The following is a 21,909-nucleotide window of genomic DNA, read 5'->3' as shown; positions in this document are numbered from 1 at the left end:
AATTTTTTATGCGCTATCCATACGAAAAACAATCATTAATCAGCTTGTACCTGACTGGTCTTGTTACTTGGTTCAATGTGAAACTTGAAGTTTATCAAAAGCCTTGTAATTTTTATCTAAAAAGGTGGAAATTTCTATTAGATTTATCTTTTGAAATGTCCTTTAAATAAGTTTAAACACTTAGACGTATATTATGATCTTCATGACACACGTATGTAGGAAATTTATGGATGAATTAATACCGAGGCAACATCAACCGCTGTTGCTGAGAATTTGGATTGTGATATGGCATGCGCCCGTTACTAACAAAATTAATTTGTATTTTCATCAGATGAAGTTGTGAGAAGTTCCGTATCTGCCAAGAAACCACACGCATTGTGCATAGTGGTTCATCTGTCTTGTTCGCCTAGAAAAGGCTTATTATAAATGTAGATGTTTATGATTTTGTCAAAATTTAATACGAGCTTTTCGGGCTTGAAGCGTATCTCCGCTCGTCAAGATCCTGCCTTGCATGTAACAAGAAAATGATTCAACTTGTTTTATTTGCGATGCAAATAACAGCTTCCTATTCTCATTTGGCTTTTAATAGTCGACTGTCGAGCAAAAATGTTTCCTTTTGCTTTTTGCGCAAATTCTCTGAGTGTACTCATTCAGCATTCCACCTAATAAACACAGTCTTCTATTTACAGCATTATTTTCCGTTTTTAATTAAAAATTGATGTACAACTTTGAACATAATTCACATATTTTATTGTGTTAGTTCCGGTGCAATCCCCATTCAGTTTGCTTACCTGTAAATCAAATTAAACAAGTGTGCAGTCTAAAGTTTTAATTAATTTAATTCATTATAAATGCCGCGGCGAAACTCGCTAACAATTCGGAATGATTTAAGGTTGTGTGGCGGTTTTTTGCGCGCAAACACGTTTCTTTTCCGGATTGTTTAATTTTAAAAGTTCTAAAGTGCACTACACTGGCCAGTTTAAGTCTCTGGTCGTGCATCAAATTACTAGCTCTGGACACGTATGCGTCCCTAAGTGCAGCTCATCATTCACTGCACCGCGATATTACTCACCGGAGACCGATGCCCGGACTCCGGAAACCTACCCACCAGTCCCATACCGCTATAATCGACCGGTAACTTCATATAACTAATTAATTAAACCATTATTGCCGTTTGCATCGGCTGCTTCTCTGCTAATGCGTCACAAATCCTGCACAAATACAACGAAATTATCACGGATTTATATACCTATGTGTAGATTTATATAAAACGGGGCTATTTCCAATTGGAAATATTCACTGCAATTTGTTTCAGTTAGATGATATTGGTTTAAAAAATGTTCAAAGTTCTCATTGTGACAAAGAGAGGCGAGTCATGTTTTAATTGAAATATTGATATTCATTTATTTCACAGAACATTTTTCCTCGTTTTGTAAATTTTTTATAGCGTAGGGGATTGTCATACACATACAACTTTTTGTTTACTAGCAGTTTACATTAATCCAAACTAGTTTACCGTGATTATAAAAAGAACAGGACAAGGGACGACTCTTTCTGAAGAAACAAAGGTATGCAAAAAATGAATACAACTATTTATGCATGTTTTCCTTATACGGTGTCTGAAATTTAAGGAAACTTGCATAAATTAATAGAACGTACTACGAAGATTCACCAACTGTCGTTCAGACACATTTTTTTAAGGAATGGTCTTCTTAAATTGAAATTTTTAGATATTAGAAAAATGGAATTATTTTTTGTTAGATAACAACGTTATTGGATTTGAAAATATTAGCCTTGGTATATACTGTCCTCGTTACTACAGTACGATCGCGGCCAATCAACAGTTGGAAAAAACATTAATTTTATGCTTGCTCTTTGTCCTACACATTGATTAAGTTACTGCTTATAATCGTCAGTCGAATTTGCTACACTTTGTGTAAATATCTAGTACCTTTAGAATAACACGGTTTCATGAATGGGGCGTTTTGGATAAACCTGTAAAGGAGTTGTTAATAATGTAGGCTATTGTTTTGATTACAGATTAGGGACGTGTTTTTATTTTTTTTATGTTTGCGTCACTGAAATGTCGATGAAAGTCTTGGATGGATTTTTAAAGTGAAGCAACTTTCCTTTATAAACTGATGTTTTTCAATGTGTCATTAAATAATTTTGGAATACATTGATGTAGATAAGCATAGTTTTAACATTTCGTTAATAGTTCAACGTCGATTAGGACGGTTGATAATGTATGTTTTTTCAGCGAGCGAAGAGAGTCGTGATACCATCAATTTTTCCCAGACGTGGTCTATAGGGGATGGCGATAAACTTATGTCAAATTTTAATGTCTAAATCGATGCAGTAGACTGAAACTCTACTACATTTTACTAGTCGTGTTTACAACAAAATGTGTGACAAACAGCTGACCGGTTTCTACAGATTCTGTAAAAATTGTATATGGCTACGCAAAATTTTGAGGACACAAATATTTGTTACCGTACTTACTCGAGGTTTTATTATGGGGTACCTATATAAAAACATTGACATTAGCTTACTAACAACTTGTAAATAATAGTATATGTTACGATGGAAAATTACTATTATTTTATTTAGTATAACCCGTAAACATTGACAAATTACATTAATGGTGAACGCGTAAATAGCACACATAATTTCAGTTTTGCTCCACTTTTCTTCCCTTCCCACGCCATTATTATTTCGTAGAGCTGTCGCAGAAAAGCGGCAAACGGTCGAGTAGATGTTTTTCCAACCCCATCCCGTCGCAATTTTGCGCGTACGTATAATTACGAAAATTTTAATCGCACCGCGCCGTTTAATCCAGTGTTTTTTCCGCCGCAGACAACGACATTGTTGGTTAAATTGTGCGTCCGAACGATCGCACCAGAATGGTCTATTCCAGGCAGTGTCTCGCTGGGCACACACAATTGCCGCCTTAATTGATTAACAATCCTCTAATAACCGTGCGATGTTATCTAGCTACAGAATCCCGTCATGTGTTAACAATGTCCTCCTTGTCGCCTCTTCGATTCCGGCCAATTGAGGCGCCTTCCGGTCCCGGAAACTGAAACGATATGTTTTTGAAATGTGGTCGCTCTGTTCAAAGCGAAGAAATCATTTGTCACAAAAGTTGGTTCGGCTTACAATGTTTTCGTCTGAGTTTCTTCTAAATTAAAGTGGCTCTATATTTCTTATTAGAGTGCTAAAATGGTATTGCATTTGTAAATTGTTTTTAAGTGCTTTATAAATAATTCACCCAACGTAAATATGTATTTTGGATGATTTTCGTAAAAAGTGTACGATCATATATAGCACTTCATTTTATTTGGAAAAATATGTTTTGTACCGCGTGAGCGGCTCATACTCGTATAAAATAAGATTATGAACCACTAAAGAAAATTGAATCGTAGAAATAGTAGTCGTCACAAATACACGGTGTCTACTTTGATTGAATATCTTAATCACGAAAATAGAGCAAAGATAGCATCTAACATTGCTGCGTACCGTTATCGCATCAGTTTTATTTTAAGTATTCTTATAAAAAAAATCTATAAAGTTATTTATTCAGAAACTAACTTTCCTTGCCTTTGCGGTAACTGTATTAATACTGTAGGTGCTTGGTCACGTCAAACGTGAAAATTGAATATGGAGTTACAAATAAAGTAACATTTAAATTGTGTATTTAGAAATTATACTTATTACACGAGTTGGTAAGATGTAACTAGGGATGTTAGGACATTCTAAAAATTCTGACAGTATGAGTCGCTCGCCAAAATGCTGATACAATATCATGTTATATCCTAAACTGATACAAACCCATCAACTTTTCGAAAGGAAATTAAAATTTTAATACGACAATAAAAAGCGTGAAAATGGTAGTCACAGATCTCTAGTGTGACATCATTTAGACCTACTCTCAGAATTAGCAGCTGTGATTCTATTTGATTATACATAATGTAGGCGCGGTAGGTTTGAATAAATCAGCACACATTTTTTTTAGACATTAATCAACAGAATTAAACATTTTTTGTCCGAATGACGTCATGGTTTTTGAATGTTTGAGGTCAGCATCTAAAAACGTCAGTATCTGAAAACATTCTGTAATTGTTAAATTTAACAACGGTCAAAAACACTGGGTCTTTAACTTCCAAATGTCAACGCAATAGCTTTAGCAGTATCGGAGATTGCAACTCTGACAAAATCGGCAACAGATTGTGCATTTTCTGATTCTTTCGATGGGTAAATAATATTCTTTAAAGGCTGTAAATAAACTATCATGGAAAACTCTTCACTTCCGTAAAGATTCCCATCAAAAGTTACTTAAACAGTTGAGAAGCATATTCTAATTGTCCACAAATTCCACAACGCCAAGTGAAGTAACTAAAAGAAAACTACCAGTTAGAGTAAGCTGAATAAAAGAAACTAGAAGACATCACTGGAACAAAATCGAGTTCAGTTTATTTAGATTTTTAACAGCTGTTCCCTTTTGAGAAGAATGATTTGCTTCGAAAAAATTACGTTATAGTAGCATTGAAGCCGCTATGTTGCACACTTTTCACCGTATCAATGTTGATATGCAATATTAACTTTTGGGTCCCTGATTAGAATTTTCATTAATCAACCGACCGTCTCAAGACGCAATTCTCAAGACTGTACTCCGATTCCCTGCGTGGCAGAGGTTTCTAAGATGTCCCTGGGGATTAATGCATTACTCCGAAACCAGTCTCCTTTACTAAGTTGCTAAAAGCCCGTGTCTATGTGTTAATTAGCTGAATCCAGTACGTAATTTAGAACTGCGAGTACGCCAACGAAAACGCAACAATATTCGAAAGTTCACATTTTTAACCTTTGCTAATTAAAGATTCACATTGTGAGCAATGCTTTCAATGGCCACGAAGGATTTCCATGCTAGCGCAACGGGGTCGAATGTTTTAATAATTGAATTAGTTTGTGTTATGGGCTTGTCTATTGATTTATGTATACCTTGTCACTTTTGAAGAATTACCACCCACTGTCATTTTTTAGGTGTTAAAATTACGTGTATTCAAGGTGTCAAATCACACCGAGATCTGGAAGTTATTTTGACCCCTGTAAATAAATATTCAAACAAACGAAACTTCATTAACTTAATTAATGTTTCATTTGTGTTAAAGACGAATTATATTCGTGCTAGCCTTATAAAGTATGTAAAAAGTAAACACCGTTTTCATGTTAAAATAGAGTTGAGATTGAACCCAAAGTTTATTGAAAGTTATAATTCATTGATTCAAAATTAATATTTTAATTGAACCAATTAGGAAATCCTGTTTATTCTTTTAGGAGCAACCGGTTTATTCTCGGTACGATAATAGATTTCATTATTTCAGTCTTTTAGTTTCCTGATTTTTTCATTGGTTCGACGGAATTTTTTAATGGCAATGATAGATATAGGTCATGTGAAATTTTCCATACAAAACAATGTGCGTTTAACATACATCTACAACCAGGAACATTTGGATCAAAACCAGAAAGTATACTTTCAGTTTGTGGTTGAAGGTTACTGCATAAAGTATTACAAAAAAAAATAATGTAAGCAGGATAAAGTTTTGAATATTTCCTACCAGTAAGAAAGTCGTTTACAGCATTTACATTTTCCTCGAGCTCATTTGGTTTTATAGCAGTTTGTCATAATTTGACCAGACCTTTAGTTGAGTTTTAATTATAATTGTTTTAATTCTCCGGAGGTGGTGATAGGTGGGAAATAAGCAAAGGAAATACGACTGTAGGTTGCAGGCCGTTCCAAGTTTAAATGGCCTCAGGAATTAGACCAGTCCAGCCACAATAAGGCTAAATAGTGCGCCGTAACTGTTTCTTTACCGAAATTTATGGCCCACGAAGAATATCAGGGAGTTGTCTCTGTTTTGGTGAATATGGACGTGACAAAAATGAGGTGGGGGTGGTTGCAAGCCCTCCACTGGAGCACGAACAACTTTGATTTTTATCGGAAACTTTCCGCCGACAATATTTATGACGATGTAACTTTTGAATTAACTTCTCACACGGTCCAATATCTGCGAATTGCTGCCAATTTCGACCTTATGTTCTTTCAATTAAACTTCTGACTATTCTTCGATTTTTGCCCTCGAGATTAAACTGCGTTAAAGGCTTTCTCTCGACGCCATCAGCCGTTGGTTTTTTGTTAACTGCCATTAATTTTTATTACCTCGTTTTTGTTTTTTCTTTTGCATTTATGATGTAAATTAACAAGGATTTATTTTTGCGACTGTGAAAAAAGGGGATAAAAAGGCAATTTTCTTTACAACCCATTTACACGGGCTCTATTAAGAATGAATTTAGGGGATGCAATTCCGTTGTTGGCGGTTAATTTATTTATAATGGGCATCAACTTAGGATCGAGCTAATTTTAAAATGGCATGGGAAAGCGTCATTTTACGCATGTTTTCGCTGCGAATAATGACAGATTACCGTCGATTTTAACTATTAAGCAAATCAGAAAACACTTAAGCACGCAAATGGAATATCGATTCCAGAGCAACGATTAGTAAACAGAAGATTCGAGATAATTTAAAAGTTAATTTGGTTAATTGTTAAAATTAGTTATTGTCTAGAGCAAAAAGCTATTAACTGCGCCTTATAATCTTAAAATAATGGGAGAATTTCTTGGGAGATAGTAGAAGCTATAGGATATTAAGCTGCTTTACTTCAATTACCCTAAAAGTTACAATACATTCTGTCTATATGTGAATAATTCAAACCGCACTAGACAATGCAGGATTATGGCAAGTTGTGCACATTAGCTTCATTACAAGCGTGTAGTTATTTCAGAAATGGCAGGTACACGGATCTATTTTTATGTCTGAGGTGAAACTACTCTCCCAGACATATTCATTCCAAATAATAGCACTCCGGAGAAAAATTGCAGTTGATAGTTTGTTGCTCCACCAGTTTTTCTTCGCCTTATATTGGCATCGCGATAATTCCACTTGAACGAAAATTGTTTTCGCAGGTGCAGTAATATCTGCTTTTAGAAATATTTCCCACGATAGAAACAAAATCAGACATATGCAAATGAATCTCAGGCTCGGCTCGACCATCAAAAAAATCGAATTTTCTCGTGACTGTTAAGAGTCGGTCGAATTTTCCCACTTCTGACGCATGTTTTCCTATCCTCGCGCTTCAATAAATTGCATTACTGAAGGCTATTTCACACGTCGAAGCGTTATCTTTTTGCTTTTTTGACAGATGACGGCAAATCATCTACGATTCGTTTTTTTATTCGCTTGCCTCACGTTTTTTCGTTATTATCTGTTCTAATTGAATCTGTCTTTTTGCAGTTGTGTCGTCGAAGATTCGCGGCCACCAAGGCTGTGGACCCGAACATCTAGTACATTGTGCTGAACACCTTACAGTATTAACGGACTCTGGACTGACTTTTGCCACCAATAAATCTGATCTTGATAGAATGTGCCCGTAAGTATATGACAATTGATAATGAATGTTATAGTAAGATTATTTAAAATTCTTCTATACTTGGTTACATTTAATCATGCGAAATACGTGTTCATTTGCAAGGGCTTACATTCGTAGTCTCTTTTTGTCCTTATATTACATTTTAAAAGCTTCAAAATTTTGTAATGGTTTGAGGCACCGTTTGATTTAAAAAATAATTTCAAGACGCTCGGAAACAAAAAAATACGTTTGCTGAACATTTAGACACACGGTTGGTACAGATAACATTTTCCTGTTATTTATCACATCGTCTTTTAATATCTCTAAGTTTTACTTTGTTTTTCTAACAGTAGAACACACAAGTCATACAAAAATATTCATTACTATTGTCCCGTTCTGACTCTCATTCTGGTGTATTCTCAAGTAATTTTTCACTTTCGTGTTAACTCTTAATATTCCTTGTGTGCATGTGTATGTTAAATATAAACTTTAAACTTTACACCTACATACCCAGGACTTTTTCATCACCATAATGTTCTCAAATACAAATGGGTATAAAATTGTTCCAATTTTCTACCCACTTTTACATTAAGATTCATTCTTCATCATACACTAAATTGTAACGTCAGTTTGTCAATTTGCTTATAATTTTCCTTCTCGACAAGGCAGATATCAACGCTTATACTTTGTGAAGATGCTGTGTTATATTTGTTGTAATAAGTTTTACGATGAGACACCAATTTATTTTATTTTTATTTACTGTATTTATATTGTGCCCTTTTTACTGTTGGATTTTGATTTTTTTCTCCATTTTACTGAGCGAGGATTAGGGGAACTGAACTTTTACAACACTTTTCAATACCCATGAAAATACTCACGACAATTCTGCTGTTAAATATGTACCTACAGTTGAGTTGTGATATTTATCTCATAATTTTTTAGACACAAAGCCTATGTTACATATTAATACTACATTATTTTGTAGTAAATAAGTAATATGTACCAAATATGATCTTGTTTTTGATGCGCTGTTGCTAATTGATGGCAAGTAAATATTCAGTAAGCAGGATATATTTTTTCTGCTCTAAACAGAATATTGCTGTAAGCTAATTTCATGTTTCTTTAATATCTCGTAGAACACGACAACGCAGGTTTTTCAGTCGTCTGTCCGTTTTCTTTTGCCGTCTATTTAAAAATATTTAATATAGACCATCTCTTGAGCAGTTCAGTGCAAAGTAACACTGAAGTGCAAATAGTATCTGATTTTTTTATTGCTGTAGTAGATATTAAACAAACAAATATCCTGAATTATTACAAATTTTAATTTAATAAAATGTCACTTTATGAAAGTAAACAGGTTTACTTTTTGCATAGACTTGAAGATGAGCTAAACAACGCAAGCCGAAGTCAGTTAAGCATTTCAGACGTAATTTGGACGTGGATCGCCTGTCCCCCTTTTTCTTGTTTTTTTTTTCACACGGTAATGTTTAATTTTCTGTGATGCACCGATAGAACACGTTTTCGTCGTGTGTTAGGCTGATGTACGTTGTATAAAACTTAATGCCCACAATTTCTTCTGCTGCTACTATTATTATAAAAATATTTAAAAAAATGTGCCAAGGGTTTCACAACCGAATTAACGTATTTAAAGCGTTGCCAAGCGTTGTTTATTACGTGCCAATAGTTCTACAGGTCCAAGTCCGTTGTACTATTTTAACCGAATTTAATAATCTGGCAGTTAAACCCAAAAAATGTTTTTCATGTTGTTTTTCAGCTTCGCGCGTGTATGTATCTATTCGCATTTTATGATGGAATTTTTCTTTTTGTATTGTCAGCGAGAAAAAATAATTTTTAACTCCATCCTGAGTATTTAACGCTTGGATTTCCATAATTGAAAGCAAACTTTACGTCCACTCAAATTTGCAAATCCTGTTATGACGGCGACCGTTCGTTATTTTGGATTTAAAATTCATTAATTATGCGTTCTATTATTCGGTCACATCTACCCCGAACCAATTGTTATTGTACGAAACGTGCTTAAATACTTTGTGCGCTGTTCGTTTAAATCTAATTGTTGGCGTTGTAAATAAAACACGAAATTATCCATCTAAATGAACAAGCGGTTTCACGTTTCAGTCGATACTTCTGCATGCCGATTGTACCGAAAATTACCATTTTTTAATCATTTTCCGTATTAAACAATGACTTTTTCAATTGAATATTCGTTCGGTTTTTAATGAATATTAAACACGATTGGAATAACTGATTATGCAAAGTTGGTATTTTATACTTACTCCTCTTTTACGAATGGAATTTTTTCATTAAATTTCATAATCTATTTATTACGTTTTCAGAAACTTGGCATGGCTAAAGGAAATAATACAGTACATGTTCCGGAAATTATAGAAATGTTTCGCTTTTATCAGAACCGAGAAGCTCGCAAAGTTGCGAATAGTTCCCTAATTTATGTCGGCGGAATTACATAGCCGGCACATCGCATGCATTGAAAGAGAACAGATACCGTGTGATTTGATTTTATAAATGTTCTTGTTAAGTTCATTGTTTATAATGCTGACAAGATAATTATATGTAACACATCCCCGAAAACTTCAGAATATAAAGATTACAGATAAATCTGCCATCATCACTGAAAAAACGACTTTTATCAAACTTCCGGAGCGCTAGAAGTTATGCATTTAAGATGTTTTCAGCAATAGTCTGCTTTGAAGCGTTTCATTAGTATAATTAACACGAAGGGAAGGAGTTTAAAATTTGATCCAACTAAGAATTTATGACAAAAAGTAAATATTTTTTTCTATAGAAATTAATTTACTTCTCAACCTTCATTTATATTTTTTAATTTTTGGCGAGAATGCCCGAGGCTGTTAAAGACAAAACATTTTTAATAAAAATTGTAAACAAACATTTTAATAAACATTCATCCTTCTTAATTAGTGTTCTTTCTTATTAATCTTTAAAAAGACGTGTACTAATAGTAATTAAAAAAAAACACGAAATTTTATTGCTGTGCCACGTGAAAAATCAAGATAAATTCTACAGCTAAAATGAGGAGGAGTACGTCAGATTGCGAGCAAACTGTGTTTCAACTTGATATCATTATGTCACCCAATTTGCAAACACAAAATTTACAGAAGTTCGTCCCATTAAAAATTCATTACCTCATTTCGATCTATACCGTCCAGAATTAAATTTGCGAAAGGAGGAAAAACTTAGCCTGTTCTAACTTTAGATAGCTAGAATTTAATTCTTCCCGCGGCTTTAACAAGATGATTATTTTTCATCGAAATTATTGTACAAAAACTTTTTAATAACCCTATTCCAGAATATCTAGCTCCAGGCATTTGCTGTCCTCATACAACAGTTTTCAAATAAATGCAAATATGCATTTACACAGTACGTGTTTTATCTCGGTCGCAACTTTTTGCATTCCAACTCGGCAAATTTAGATATATTCGTTCCGCGAAACTATTTAATATATCATTTTCCGTTTACACGCGTCAAATGACTTATCGCAGATATTTATTCGTAAAATAGATTAATTTTGTTAAGCAAAAACGGATTTGTTAATTTATTTGATATGGCCGTTGTAATTTTTAACTATTATTAGTTAGTTAATCGCAATAATGTTGATCCAATTTACTAAGGGCGCATGTTGCTCAAATATAATGCTCCCCAATATATCAGTAACATTTGTTTAACTGAGATATAAAAAAAGTCCTTCCTATGAAACATTTGGAAAAGATAACGATTACAAACTTATGCAAACACGGTCTTACAATAGTGACAGTTTAGCAGATTTTGTGTTGTTGATATAAATTTATAGTTAGACAGAACTTCCCTCGCCCCTGAAGTACGATTAAATAGTTTCTTAGACGAATGGATTTAATTTTTTTGTCAGAACTCCTATAAATTAAAATAAAGATCGATGTGGATTATTAGGTAAATAAGTATGGTATGAGTCTGTACTTGTAGTTTATCGATTCATCCATGTTTTTTAGAATTGTCAATTAACCAAAAATCTGAATGAGTTATGTTTATTAATCAAAACTAGAACGGCTCATCCCATTTACCTGAAAATACAATACAGTTATTATTAGTACACTGCACCTATGCAAATCCATATATGTGTTCTTGCAAAAAATTTGAATTTGTGATTGCAAAATCAAATTTTTCAATTTTTCGAAAAAGCTGGCTATGTTTTTTTACTATATTTCAGGGGCGAGGGAAGTTCGGTCTGAATCATCTCAGATTTAAATTTTTTGTATATTTTACACTTACTAGCCAAGCAAAAGTTTCGGTGTCTCACTCATAAACTCGCGTTACAACTAGTACCTACATTTAATGATCTGGTAATTCTTTTTCGCTTGAGTTCGTACGCAGGTGTTGAAAAGCAACAAGACTTAATCGAGTTCGATAGCGTTGATCACTAATTTGTTTAGCATCAACACGGAGTGAATGGGATGTTTCAGATCGTAGTACGGTATAATCACTACACAAACAAAACAGAAAATTTGTGCCCAATTAAAACGGTGTGCAAAATTGAATTTGCCTAATCGCGCGAATTTGGCACAGGTCCGCACTATAATCGCTTTCAGACCGTGTTTGTTCGCCAAGTCAGCGCGTTGGCGCTGTTATCATCACCTAACGAGGACTTTTTATGCATTTACAACGCAAACCCGCCGGAAAAAATCGAGCATTTTTATCACAGTCTCATCTGCGCGTCTCTCTTTGATTAACGACCCACTGAAATTGAGATTGTTCAAGGGACCTCCGCGACGCCGTTAGATGCATCCATGGTTACTCAAGACATTGCATGAGTTTGGAACAACGCGAACACTTCAAGACCCTGTTCCATGGCACCGTCCTCATGGTCGAAAACCTCTGCAGAAACGAAACCTATCAAGAGGAATACCTCAAGTATGCGCCGTGTATGAAACAGGTAGTTATGAACAATGCTTTGTAGTCTTGCAAAATACGGCGAAATAAAATATTTTCTAACCATTTAAAACGTGAAACTGAAACCATCTTCAAAAGAGAAATCAACAATTAAAACCTTCCAGTTTGTAAAACAGTGAAATATTTGAGAAATTCTTTCATGTTGTGTTTGAATTAAACTAATACTTAGTTATTGCTTTTGAAGTCATGTGTAAGTAACAAAACATCAAATATTGTGGAAAAAAATGTATAATTATAATGTAATTTAACTCTAGAAATATTTGTTTAAAATTAATTTCATCATAATATTTTTATTTTATTTTGCTTTATATTTTTCTTCTAATACCCTCTAATGGTCTTGTTTCATTCATGTTGGTTTGTACTTCACCAATCAATAAAACATTATTATTTTTAAGGTGGAGAAGCAGAACGAAGTGTGTCTGAAAACTTACACCGATGAGATGAAGGAAATTGAATCCAGGACGCAACAGGAAACCACAGCAGACCCAGACTTGGTCACTTACCAAAAAAGGAAAAGGGAGGTCGCCGACGAAGGCATCAGGAGCGTCTGCTGGTGAGTTCCGAGATTATGACGTTTGCGTGACTTCAAATTAATATCAAAATTTCCTATTCTGAAATTTACATTGGGCTCACGTGAAGCGGATTTTATTACGAGAATATTTTATGTTGGCAATAAAAATCCTGAAAACGAAACAGTACAATAACGCCAATCATGAGCAATAAATGTGTACACCGAAAATAACCACGATCAATCTCATTTTTGACCGCTGCTTAAATGTTGTAGGGTTTTACTTACAAATAATCAATTTATCCTTGAAGCATCTTAATAAAGAACGATATCAAGACTGTAGACTGTGCTTGCTATCGCATATTGCTGCCAATGACAGCTGCAATTTCTCTTCTCAGTGCACTGTAATTTTTATCCGACAGAATGTTGAGAAGCTATCATGTATTGTACGTATAATGATACATTATTAACTGTCTGATAGATCTTAGCAATTACAGTGTTATTTAAAATTTATTTGCAAATGTATGCATAATGAAAAATGAATAAATAAATTCTACCAAATTTCTTATGAAGTTGGAGTAAATGTGAACATATAATCTGACTAATATTGGGTTTAATAACACAAAATTCTAGTGGTCTCAGTAGCAGTCGCCAAACTGATGATCACTTGGCGTGCCAGATGTCAGAAAGCTCACTTCAAGAGTTCAGCAAATTGTTTTATAATTAGATGCTGTACTTAAGTAATAGGAACACAAACATTATTCACGTAGTTCATTTATTTGAGTAATCTGTTATCTTATCTTAATGTTTGCATAAGTACGCAACAAATACGACATTTTTGTCACAACTATCAAGTAAATATGTGATAATGTCGGTTACTGGTGAATTTCGCATATGTTTGATAAAAAATTACGTTTACCAAAGTACTTAATATATTATTTAAAATAAAAAAGTGCAATTTACTCGCGATATTTATGTTTCAGTTACGTCTTCATTTTTTTCTAACAAAAGATCGATTTCCCAAAATGTTGATTACTGCTGTAGAGAATATTGTGAAAAAGTGATAACAGTAGATGTTATGAATTCGTTACATAAATCAAGACGTATAAAAAGCAACTTTAATTTAATATCTGTTCTTCTCTTTAGACATAATTACTTTCTGTATTTATTGTAGATTTATAGCAAAGCGACGGTTTATTAGTTCTATGCATGATAATTAATTCCATGCTCAATTTTGATCTAATCATTAACTGGAGGACCGTATTACATTCTATATTTTTTAGTGGATGCGACTCGTACAAATTATTAATCTTCTTAAGATTAAAATTATAATTTCCTATTTACTAATTATTTTTGAACTCAGTAGATAAAATTTTGATTTCATTAAGCACATTTTGCTGAACTAAAAATAATGTATAATTGCCTGTAATTTGTTTAGATTTTGTATTCGTGGTTATAACACACTTGTGCGCAAAATAACTTGTTGTGAGACTTTATAATCTTTGAACTCTTATTTTTATTGCTACAGGTAATAATTTACCGTTATATTTTGTTTTCCCCGTGAAGATCAAACAATGCTGATATATTAAAAAGTAAATAAAGAATCGATGAAATATTAAATGTCGAGATAAACGTGGTTTGCCCAACTTCGTAGCAGTCAATACAAAAATCAGTTTCGTTTGCATAATGTAAAATGGCTACAAAAATAAAGCCGCCCGATGTCACAGTAAAGAGCTAATAATACCTGACCCTCGTTTTCAGTTCGTTTCAACGATACGTGGAGTGCTCAACTCACACGATGAGGCGAGCCTGCGGTGAGGATGCCGCCCGTTTCAGCAAGGACTTCCTCGACAAGATGTCCTCCTCTCTAATTCGGGTGAGTACCAACCGACGAAATATCTCAAACTTTGAATGAATCACATAAAACTGCAAACTTGGTCGAGCCCACGTATTGCAGATATATCGCCGAAACGTGTTTAAAATAGCATCAGCGTTAGTTTTTTATTGCACGGGGTTAGTTTTGCTCGTCAATTTTTCCGCTATGCAGTATTAAAGCTTCAGAAAAACGCCGTTAAATTTCATCGCGCTACACTTTTATGTTGTGTTGTGAAGTGTGAAAGGTTATACTAATCAGATTTTGTATTTCAGATGCACTGTTCAGAATATGGGAGGAGGGAGTGTGGACTGGCTTCTGCGGGAGAAAAACTTTCGCAAGTTTCTTCGTTAGTTTTAGCATTATTAGGAATTTTAGCGTATTTTGTGAGTTAAGTTGTGTGAAAATTATTTATTTGGTGTGGTATACAAGTGGAATGAGCATTTAGTCTATTTAAGTAATTTAAATTTTGTTCACTTGGAGCGTTTTAGTCCTCGATGTGTAAACAGTCAATAATGCTGTCTAGGCTATGGTAGATGTAGAATATAATAAAAGACTGATCACATAGAAATAGATGGCTGTTTTTCATCAAAGGCTAAAGCGCTGCGAATTACGAAAAACTCGAATGTTTTTTCATTTTCCCGTTGCTCATATATTTGTTTTGTATACGTAATAACATCAAAATTTCTTGTTGCTAAAGAGTGAAGACTCTTAAAATATTGTACATAAAAATCAATCAGAAAATTCGAAAATCTCATTTATTGTAAGACATACCTAGTGAAAGTACCTAATTAGAAGCATATCTAGTCTTTCATATCACTACTACTTGTGATTTGTAATTAAAATCGTAATTGATTTTTACTACTAGGCTGCACTTGTTTGGTTTTAAATACAATTTTTTCCAGTGAATCATCGTTCATTCCCCAAATGGTTCGTTTCTACTGTTAATTTATTTTTTATTTTACACCGTCCATTTGAAATAATGTGAAAATATTTAAATGTAGAAGTATTATCTTGTTGAACTAAAATATTTATTAATTAAAATCTCAAAAACGAAATTATATAGAAGTCAAAGCCCTGAAATGTGAGATTATTAAAACGAAAGTCCAGAATTACTCCTTGTTTAAATATGTATGTTATTTTTTTCTAAGTAAAACAAATAATTAACTCCACTTTTTCTCGGCTTTGATTTAGTATATAAAATCTGTTACTTACTCTGATGTCTATTTTAAATTGTTCCAAGAAAAATAAAAATTCTTAATAAAATGTTTTATAATGACAGGCTTGTTAAATAATCCCGCGATTGTAAGGAGAAGAGATAAATATTATCCAACATTTTATTGAAACACATTTACCAAGTTAGAACATCATAACAACTCTTAGCATTGTGCTCAAAACTGTGTAACATCTCGGTTTTATAAACTGGCGCTCCATTGTATAAAGACATACTAACTTTTCTAAAGAGAAAACTTGAAACAATTACATAATTCCACAAAGTATGTAGATGGGAAATTTTTATCGTTTAATCTTGAAACTCGGATAATAATAAGTGTTGGTCTGTACATTTTATTTAACACAGGTTTTATTTTTTTGCTAATCATGGTGCTATGCCATTTAACTTTTTCGACAGTTTTAGATTTTAATACAAAGTAAAATAAATGCCTAAGATTACCAGAAATTCCAAGATTTGTAAAGTGTACACCTACTCCTCACAAATGTTAAAATTTTAGAACATTAAGGTAAGTGATATAATTATGTATAGTGAACCAAGAGTTATAAGGTTATATGGCCATCATAAAATCATCCCATTGTGTCGAAGTTAAGTTGTTTACAATAGAAAAGGTTTTAGGGTCGTAAATAACGTGTCCACTGCAGCTCGACCGGCTCTTGTGGTTTCGTTCAGGGGCGGCTTTCACTAAATATGAAAATCCACCACTCCACTATTTCTTTACTACCTGCAGCCGCTGAGGGTTCCGAAATAACCACTCGCTTTGAAAGCCGGCCCTGTTAAATATGAGCAAGAAATGTTTAGAAGATGATTTATTGCCAACCGGTAAGCTTAGTGCGAACCACACAAAGGGGGTATTTATTTGCGGTCAACTACTTTTATGATGGCCATATAACCTTATAGGTCTTGGTTCACTATACCTGCGTTTGTATTAAATAGCAATGAACGAAGTTGAAACCCTGCAGGGGGCCTTTAAGTGCATAGTTAAATTTATTATGGTTTCAAGAAATCATAAGCACTGTGAATTGTGAGTTGGTGATCAATTTTTGCTAATTATCTTGTTGGACTATATAAATGTATGCCTTATTAGTGGAAAGGCATATATTATTTTTTTAACAAGTACATGCGTAAAAAAACATCAATTTTTCATTAAACTAAAATTGTTACAATAAAATTTCCTTTCAATGCAAATATCTCTTGTATTCGCTGCGCATTTATGAATCACTTTTCCGCTAATTGGTATTACGTCAGATGGATGTATTTAACTAGTACTGCAGTTGATTCATACTTACTAGAAGAAATAATCAACGTAATAGACATACACATTTCACTAAGCTTTATATATACAGGGTGCCGCATCCAAGTCTGGATATAGGGAATTAACATGCGAATTGGTTTTTATTTTATAATATCTCCCCAGATCACTTTAAAGCTATTATTGAGTGATGGCTTTGTGGAGGTCGAAGAGGGCTATCGGCCAGTATTTTTTTCAAATCGTTGCATCGCGCTCATTCACTGTAAAAAGGTTTTAAAAATCGTATTTTGAAATTCGCGCCCGATCCGAATTGTCGCGAAGTGTTCCGTCGTACTGTCGAAGTTCGGCGATCGCGTATTTTCATTACCCATGCAAAATTCAAATGTCAAAGTGAAATTAGAAATTATTCTCATCAGAAATCAACGAACAAGTCAAACTGAATTATTTTATCCAGTGTGATGATTATTCTAGGACAAATTAAACGGAATAAATGCACAAATTGTTCCATTCATTCGTCATAGTGCGCGACCCCGTCAAACGAGCCATCTCGAACTACAATCAGACCGTATCCAAAAAGCCCAAGATGAAGACTTCAAGACTTCGAGCAGCTGGTCTTCCTCAAAACCCCATCAAAGCCCATCGGCAGCATTGCGACATTTTCTGGGAGCCCTCAAGCTAGGAATGTACTCGGGCTGCTTCACTCAGTAATCACTGAATGACTCAAATTGAATTATTTTATCCAATATGACGATTATTGTAGGTCAATTTAAACGGAATAAATGCACAAACTGCACAAAATATTTTATTAGGTAAGCTATGTTCTACTGCGATTAGATGAAAAAGCGGGGGCCTGCATCTTCTTCAACAGTTAATTTAATTAGTAGGTAATTTGGATAAATTTCACCCTTTTTTTTTGGAATCACTAAAGATTGGAAGTCAATTGATTTTACATTCGTTAAGCAAGGATGGATTTTTTGCCTCCAGGAAGCATCTTCATTACAGGAAATTTTTGAGAGGGAAATGTAGAACATTGACTCATCAACATTTTAAAGCATTTTTCTCTATTACGAATGTGTTTTGGGATTCAGAAACTTTTGTATTACTGTTTTATTTGTTTATTGTGTTAACAACAACAAAAATAAAAATAATATTTCGCAAAATAAAGTTACATTTATTTTCAAAGGTGATAAAAATTACATAAAATCAGGTGGGCACGACGTTTTCTAGGGGTCTTAAACAGATGAGATAGAAGAATTTCAAAAAGCATCATGACAAAAAATTGAAGCCTGGGGACTACTTCTCACATATAGAGTTTTACGAAGGAACGCTTGAGAGAATCTAGGCTGATGGAGAGTTTTTGAGGAAAATTTGTTTTACTGACGTTCATTTGGTCTTAAGGGAAGTTATAATCGTCAGAACGATCAAATTTGAGCATTACACAACCCTCACGTGGTCCATGACCTTCGTTATCAATGGCGTGCAATTGTCAGTGTATGACTGGGGCTTCTAGGACATCATGTCATTGCACCTTTTTTCATCGAATCCGGATTGAATGCTCAGAATTAGGATAATATGCTAGCTCAGCAAATACTTCCTGGGACTCGAAGGGTGCGGCATCTGCAGCAGGTCTTTTACATCCAGGACCAAATCTCCAGCCATACAGTTCGCATAAATGTTGTTTATTTGAACCAGTATTTTTCCGCAATGTTGGAATGGAAAGTTTGCACCGCCCCATTGCCCTGTGCAATCGCCGGATATAAACCCCTGAGAATTTTTTCTTTGGAGATTTCTTCACGACCATCTGCATTCAGACAAGCTATACAAACAGAGAAGCGCTGAAACAAGCAATCCAGCAATATTGTCTTCAGATTTCAACTAAAATGCTGATCAACACGCGTAGGAGTTTTGAAGATTGGCTTACTTACTGTACAGCTGCTGAGAGCAGTCTTTTTTAGCAATTCTTGAAAATAGTGCAATATTTCTCCAGATTCGTACAATATTTCATTACTTCATTCATCAACAATTGTTAAGTTTTGTTATTTGTAGTTATCTAAATGGTTCATTAAAAGGTCCTCTTCAAAAGCGCCAGCTATTTTGATGGCAAATCTTATCATCACACAATAAGAAAAGCGGGCCCTCGCTTTTTCATCTAATCGCAGTAGAACATGGCATTTTAATGAGATTTTAGTAATAAAGACTCGATCAGCACCAGCAACATAACCTAATAAAATATTTTGTGCAGTTTGTGCATTTATTTCGTTTAAATTGACCTACAATAATCGTCATATTGGATAAAATAATTCAATTTGAGTCGTTCAGTGATTACTGAGTGAGGCAGCCCGAGTACATTCCTAGCTTGAGGGCTCCCAGAAAATGTCGCAATGCTGCCGATGGGCTTTGATGGGGTTTTGAGGAAGACCAGCTGCTCGAAGTCTTGTAGTCTTCATCTTGGGCTTTTTGGATACGGTCTGATTGTAGTTCGAGATGGCTCGTTTGACGGGGTCGCGCACTATGACGAATGAATGGATCAATTTGTGCATTTATTCCGTTTAATTTGTCCTACAATAATCATCACACTGGATAAAATAATTCAGTTTGACTTGTTCGTTGATTTCTGATGAGAATAATTTCTAATTTCACTTTGACATTAGAATTTTGCATGGGTAATGAACATACGCGATCGCCGAACTTCGACAGTACGACGGAACACTTCGCGACAATTCGGATCGGGCGCGAATTTCAAAATACGATCTTTAAAACCTTTTTACAGTGAATGAGCGCGATGCAACCATTTGAAAAAAATACTGGCCGATAGCCCTCTTCGACCTCCACAAAGGCATCACTCAATATTAGCTTTAAAGTGATCTGGGGAGATATTATAAAATAAAAACCAATTCGCATGTTAATTCCCTATATCCAGACTTGGATGCGGCACCCTGTATTACACACCTCTTGAAAGAATTTTTTCAATAAATTTAGTTGTGTAAACTGGACTCCTTTGAACAGATATGACATTTAAACGTCAATACAAATTTGAAAGTTACACTAGGGAAAGAAAAGTGTCCTACTTTATTTTCGCCGCCACTGTATATTACAGAAATGAAAAAGTGTGTTGTAAGATCATTTTAAAAGCATACTAATAAAATTTTATGACATAATTAGGATTAAGGTATTTTATCAACAATGCCGAATCGACTTTTCGCATTAGAATTTCCTGTGTTGCCTCAAGTAGACGGTCTTTGGCGGTCGTATCTGTATAATTTATGGTTTTAGAGTTTTGCGGGTTGTAAAATATTATTATTAGTATGTATTTTATTTATTTATTTATTTATTTATTTATTTTATTGAATTACGTTACGCTACAGGCCTTTAAAGTGATCTTAGTATAAAGTAAAATCTTGACAAAATTCATTACCAAAACGATTTGCAAGTTTACTTATCTATATAGAACACCTCAATGAAAAAGAGTCACCTTAAGTAACTCCTGTATTATTTTAAGAAAAATGCAGAAATTGATTAATTTTTATGTTAAGGGAGACGTAATCAAATCTGACGTTATCCCATTGCATAATGATAGTTTCTTCTTTCGTTTATTAAAAAAAATCGTTGAACTTTTTTTAGTTTTAAAATGTTACGGTTTTAGTTTACTTCCGTTACTAAGTATGAATTGGATTTTTGACACTACTTTAATGTCATAATAATTGCAAAAAAAAAAAAATATTAAAAAGTAGATTAAAACTTAATACATGAAAAAGCATGTTAAAAATTATTATATAATAAACGATAAAACAACATTTAACTTTTACCGAACGCTGAAAACTGGCCAACTGTTTATCTAATTGCCCATTGAAGTATTTTACAGCTCAAATAATAATTGCACCGCGTATTAATTTATTTAATCTACTGCTGGAGTAAATTTGTTAACGCCGATGTAGGATTAAATTACTAATCAAATTATTTTATACTACTAGCTAAATTTTACTGCTACAATGAATTTAATTAATTGCCGCAGAAAAGTTTAATACTGCCCAATCTAATTATCCGGATAGTTAAAAAATTGTACTGGTTCAATATTTAGTTCCCGATAATTTTTATGTAATTCAAATTAATCAGTAATAATTAGTAAACTGAAAACTAACAATAAATATTATATCAAGAAAAAAATGTGTAAGTGACGCGGTACTTACGAAAATTGATGTGAGAGTGAAGCTCTCGAGAGGGGAACTTGAGTTAATTACTTTTAACAATTTTAAATTTTATTATATTTTTAATTTAATCAATTCTGATTTTACGTGATCTATAATACACTGAAATATCTGGTAGTATTTGAATATATTATCGAATCTGAATGAAATAAAGAAAACATTTTGCTACAAAAATTATTTGTTTTATTTTTAAATCCATCGAAATATAGGTACTTTCGAGTAAACTCATCAAAATAATTGCGAAAGATTATGTATCTACTTCCGAAGCAGGATTAAATAACTGGGCAAGTTCTTTTATACTGCTGACTAAATTTTGTTACTACAGTTAAACTGATTACCGCAAAAAAACTTAATTGCCTATGTGAATTATTAACTGCCTAATGGAACCACTCGGATAGT

General features: G+C 33.7%; 1 protein-coding gene and 1 long non-coding RNA gene across 2 annotated transcripts in view; one reads left to right on the top strand and one right to left on the bottom strand.

Moving 5' to 3' along the window:
- LOC135123738 (uncharacterized) overlaps window positions 1-16,101 on the top strand; it is a 30,013-nt gene extending 13,912 nt beyond the window's left edge. Inside the window, exons 2-6 of the mRNA XM_064048604.1 lie at window positions 7,350-7,485; window positions 12,250-12,424; window positions 12,837-12,994; window positions 14,711-14,825; window positions 15,098-16,101. Coding sequence (XP_063904674.1) covers window positions 7,350-7,485; window positions 12,250-12,424; window positions 12,837-12,994; window positions 14,711-14,825; window positions 15,098-15,217 — 704 coding nt within the window. The 3' untranslated portion in view covers window positions 15,218-16,101. The remainder of the gene's footprint in view (window positions 1-7,349; window positions 7,486-12,249; window positions 12,425-12,836; window positions 12,995-14,710; window positions 14,826-15,097) is intronic.
- A 2,354-nt stretch (window positions 16,102-18,455) lies between these two features.
- Window positions 18,456-19,981, bottom strand: LOC135123740 (uncharacterized). The gene is made up of 2 exons (XR_010279707.1): window positions 19,632-19,981; window positions 18,456-19,575 (listed from the first exon to the last, which is right to left on the bottom strand). It is a non-coding gene; the product is annotated as an uncharacterized LOC135123740 (long non-coding RNA).
- Between the last annotated feature and the right edge of the window lie 1,928 nt (window positions 19,982-21,909).

Source organism: Zophobas morio, unplaced genomic scaffold (genome assembly GCF_036711695.1).
Source record: "Zophobas morio isolate AGI-343-1 ecotype UQ-CSIRO unplaced genomic scaffold, CSIRO_AGI_Zmor_V1 ptg000006l, whole genome shotgun sequence".
Classification (NCBI taxonomy): domain Eukaryota; kingdom Metazoa; phylum Arthropoda; class Insecta; order Coleoptera; family Tenebrionidae; genus Zophobas; species Zophobas morio.
The sequence above is the reverse complement of the archived record's forward strand: the minus strand, read 5'-3'. Positions and strand labels throughout refer to the sequence as shown.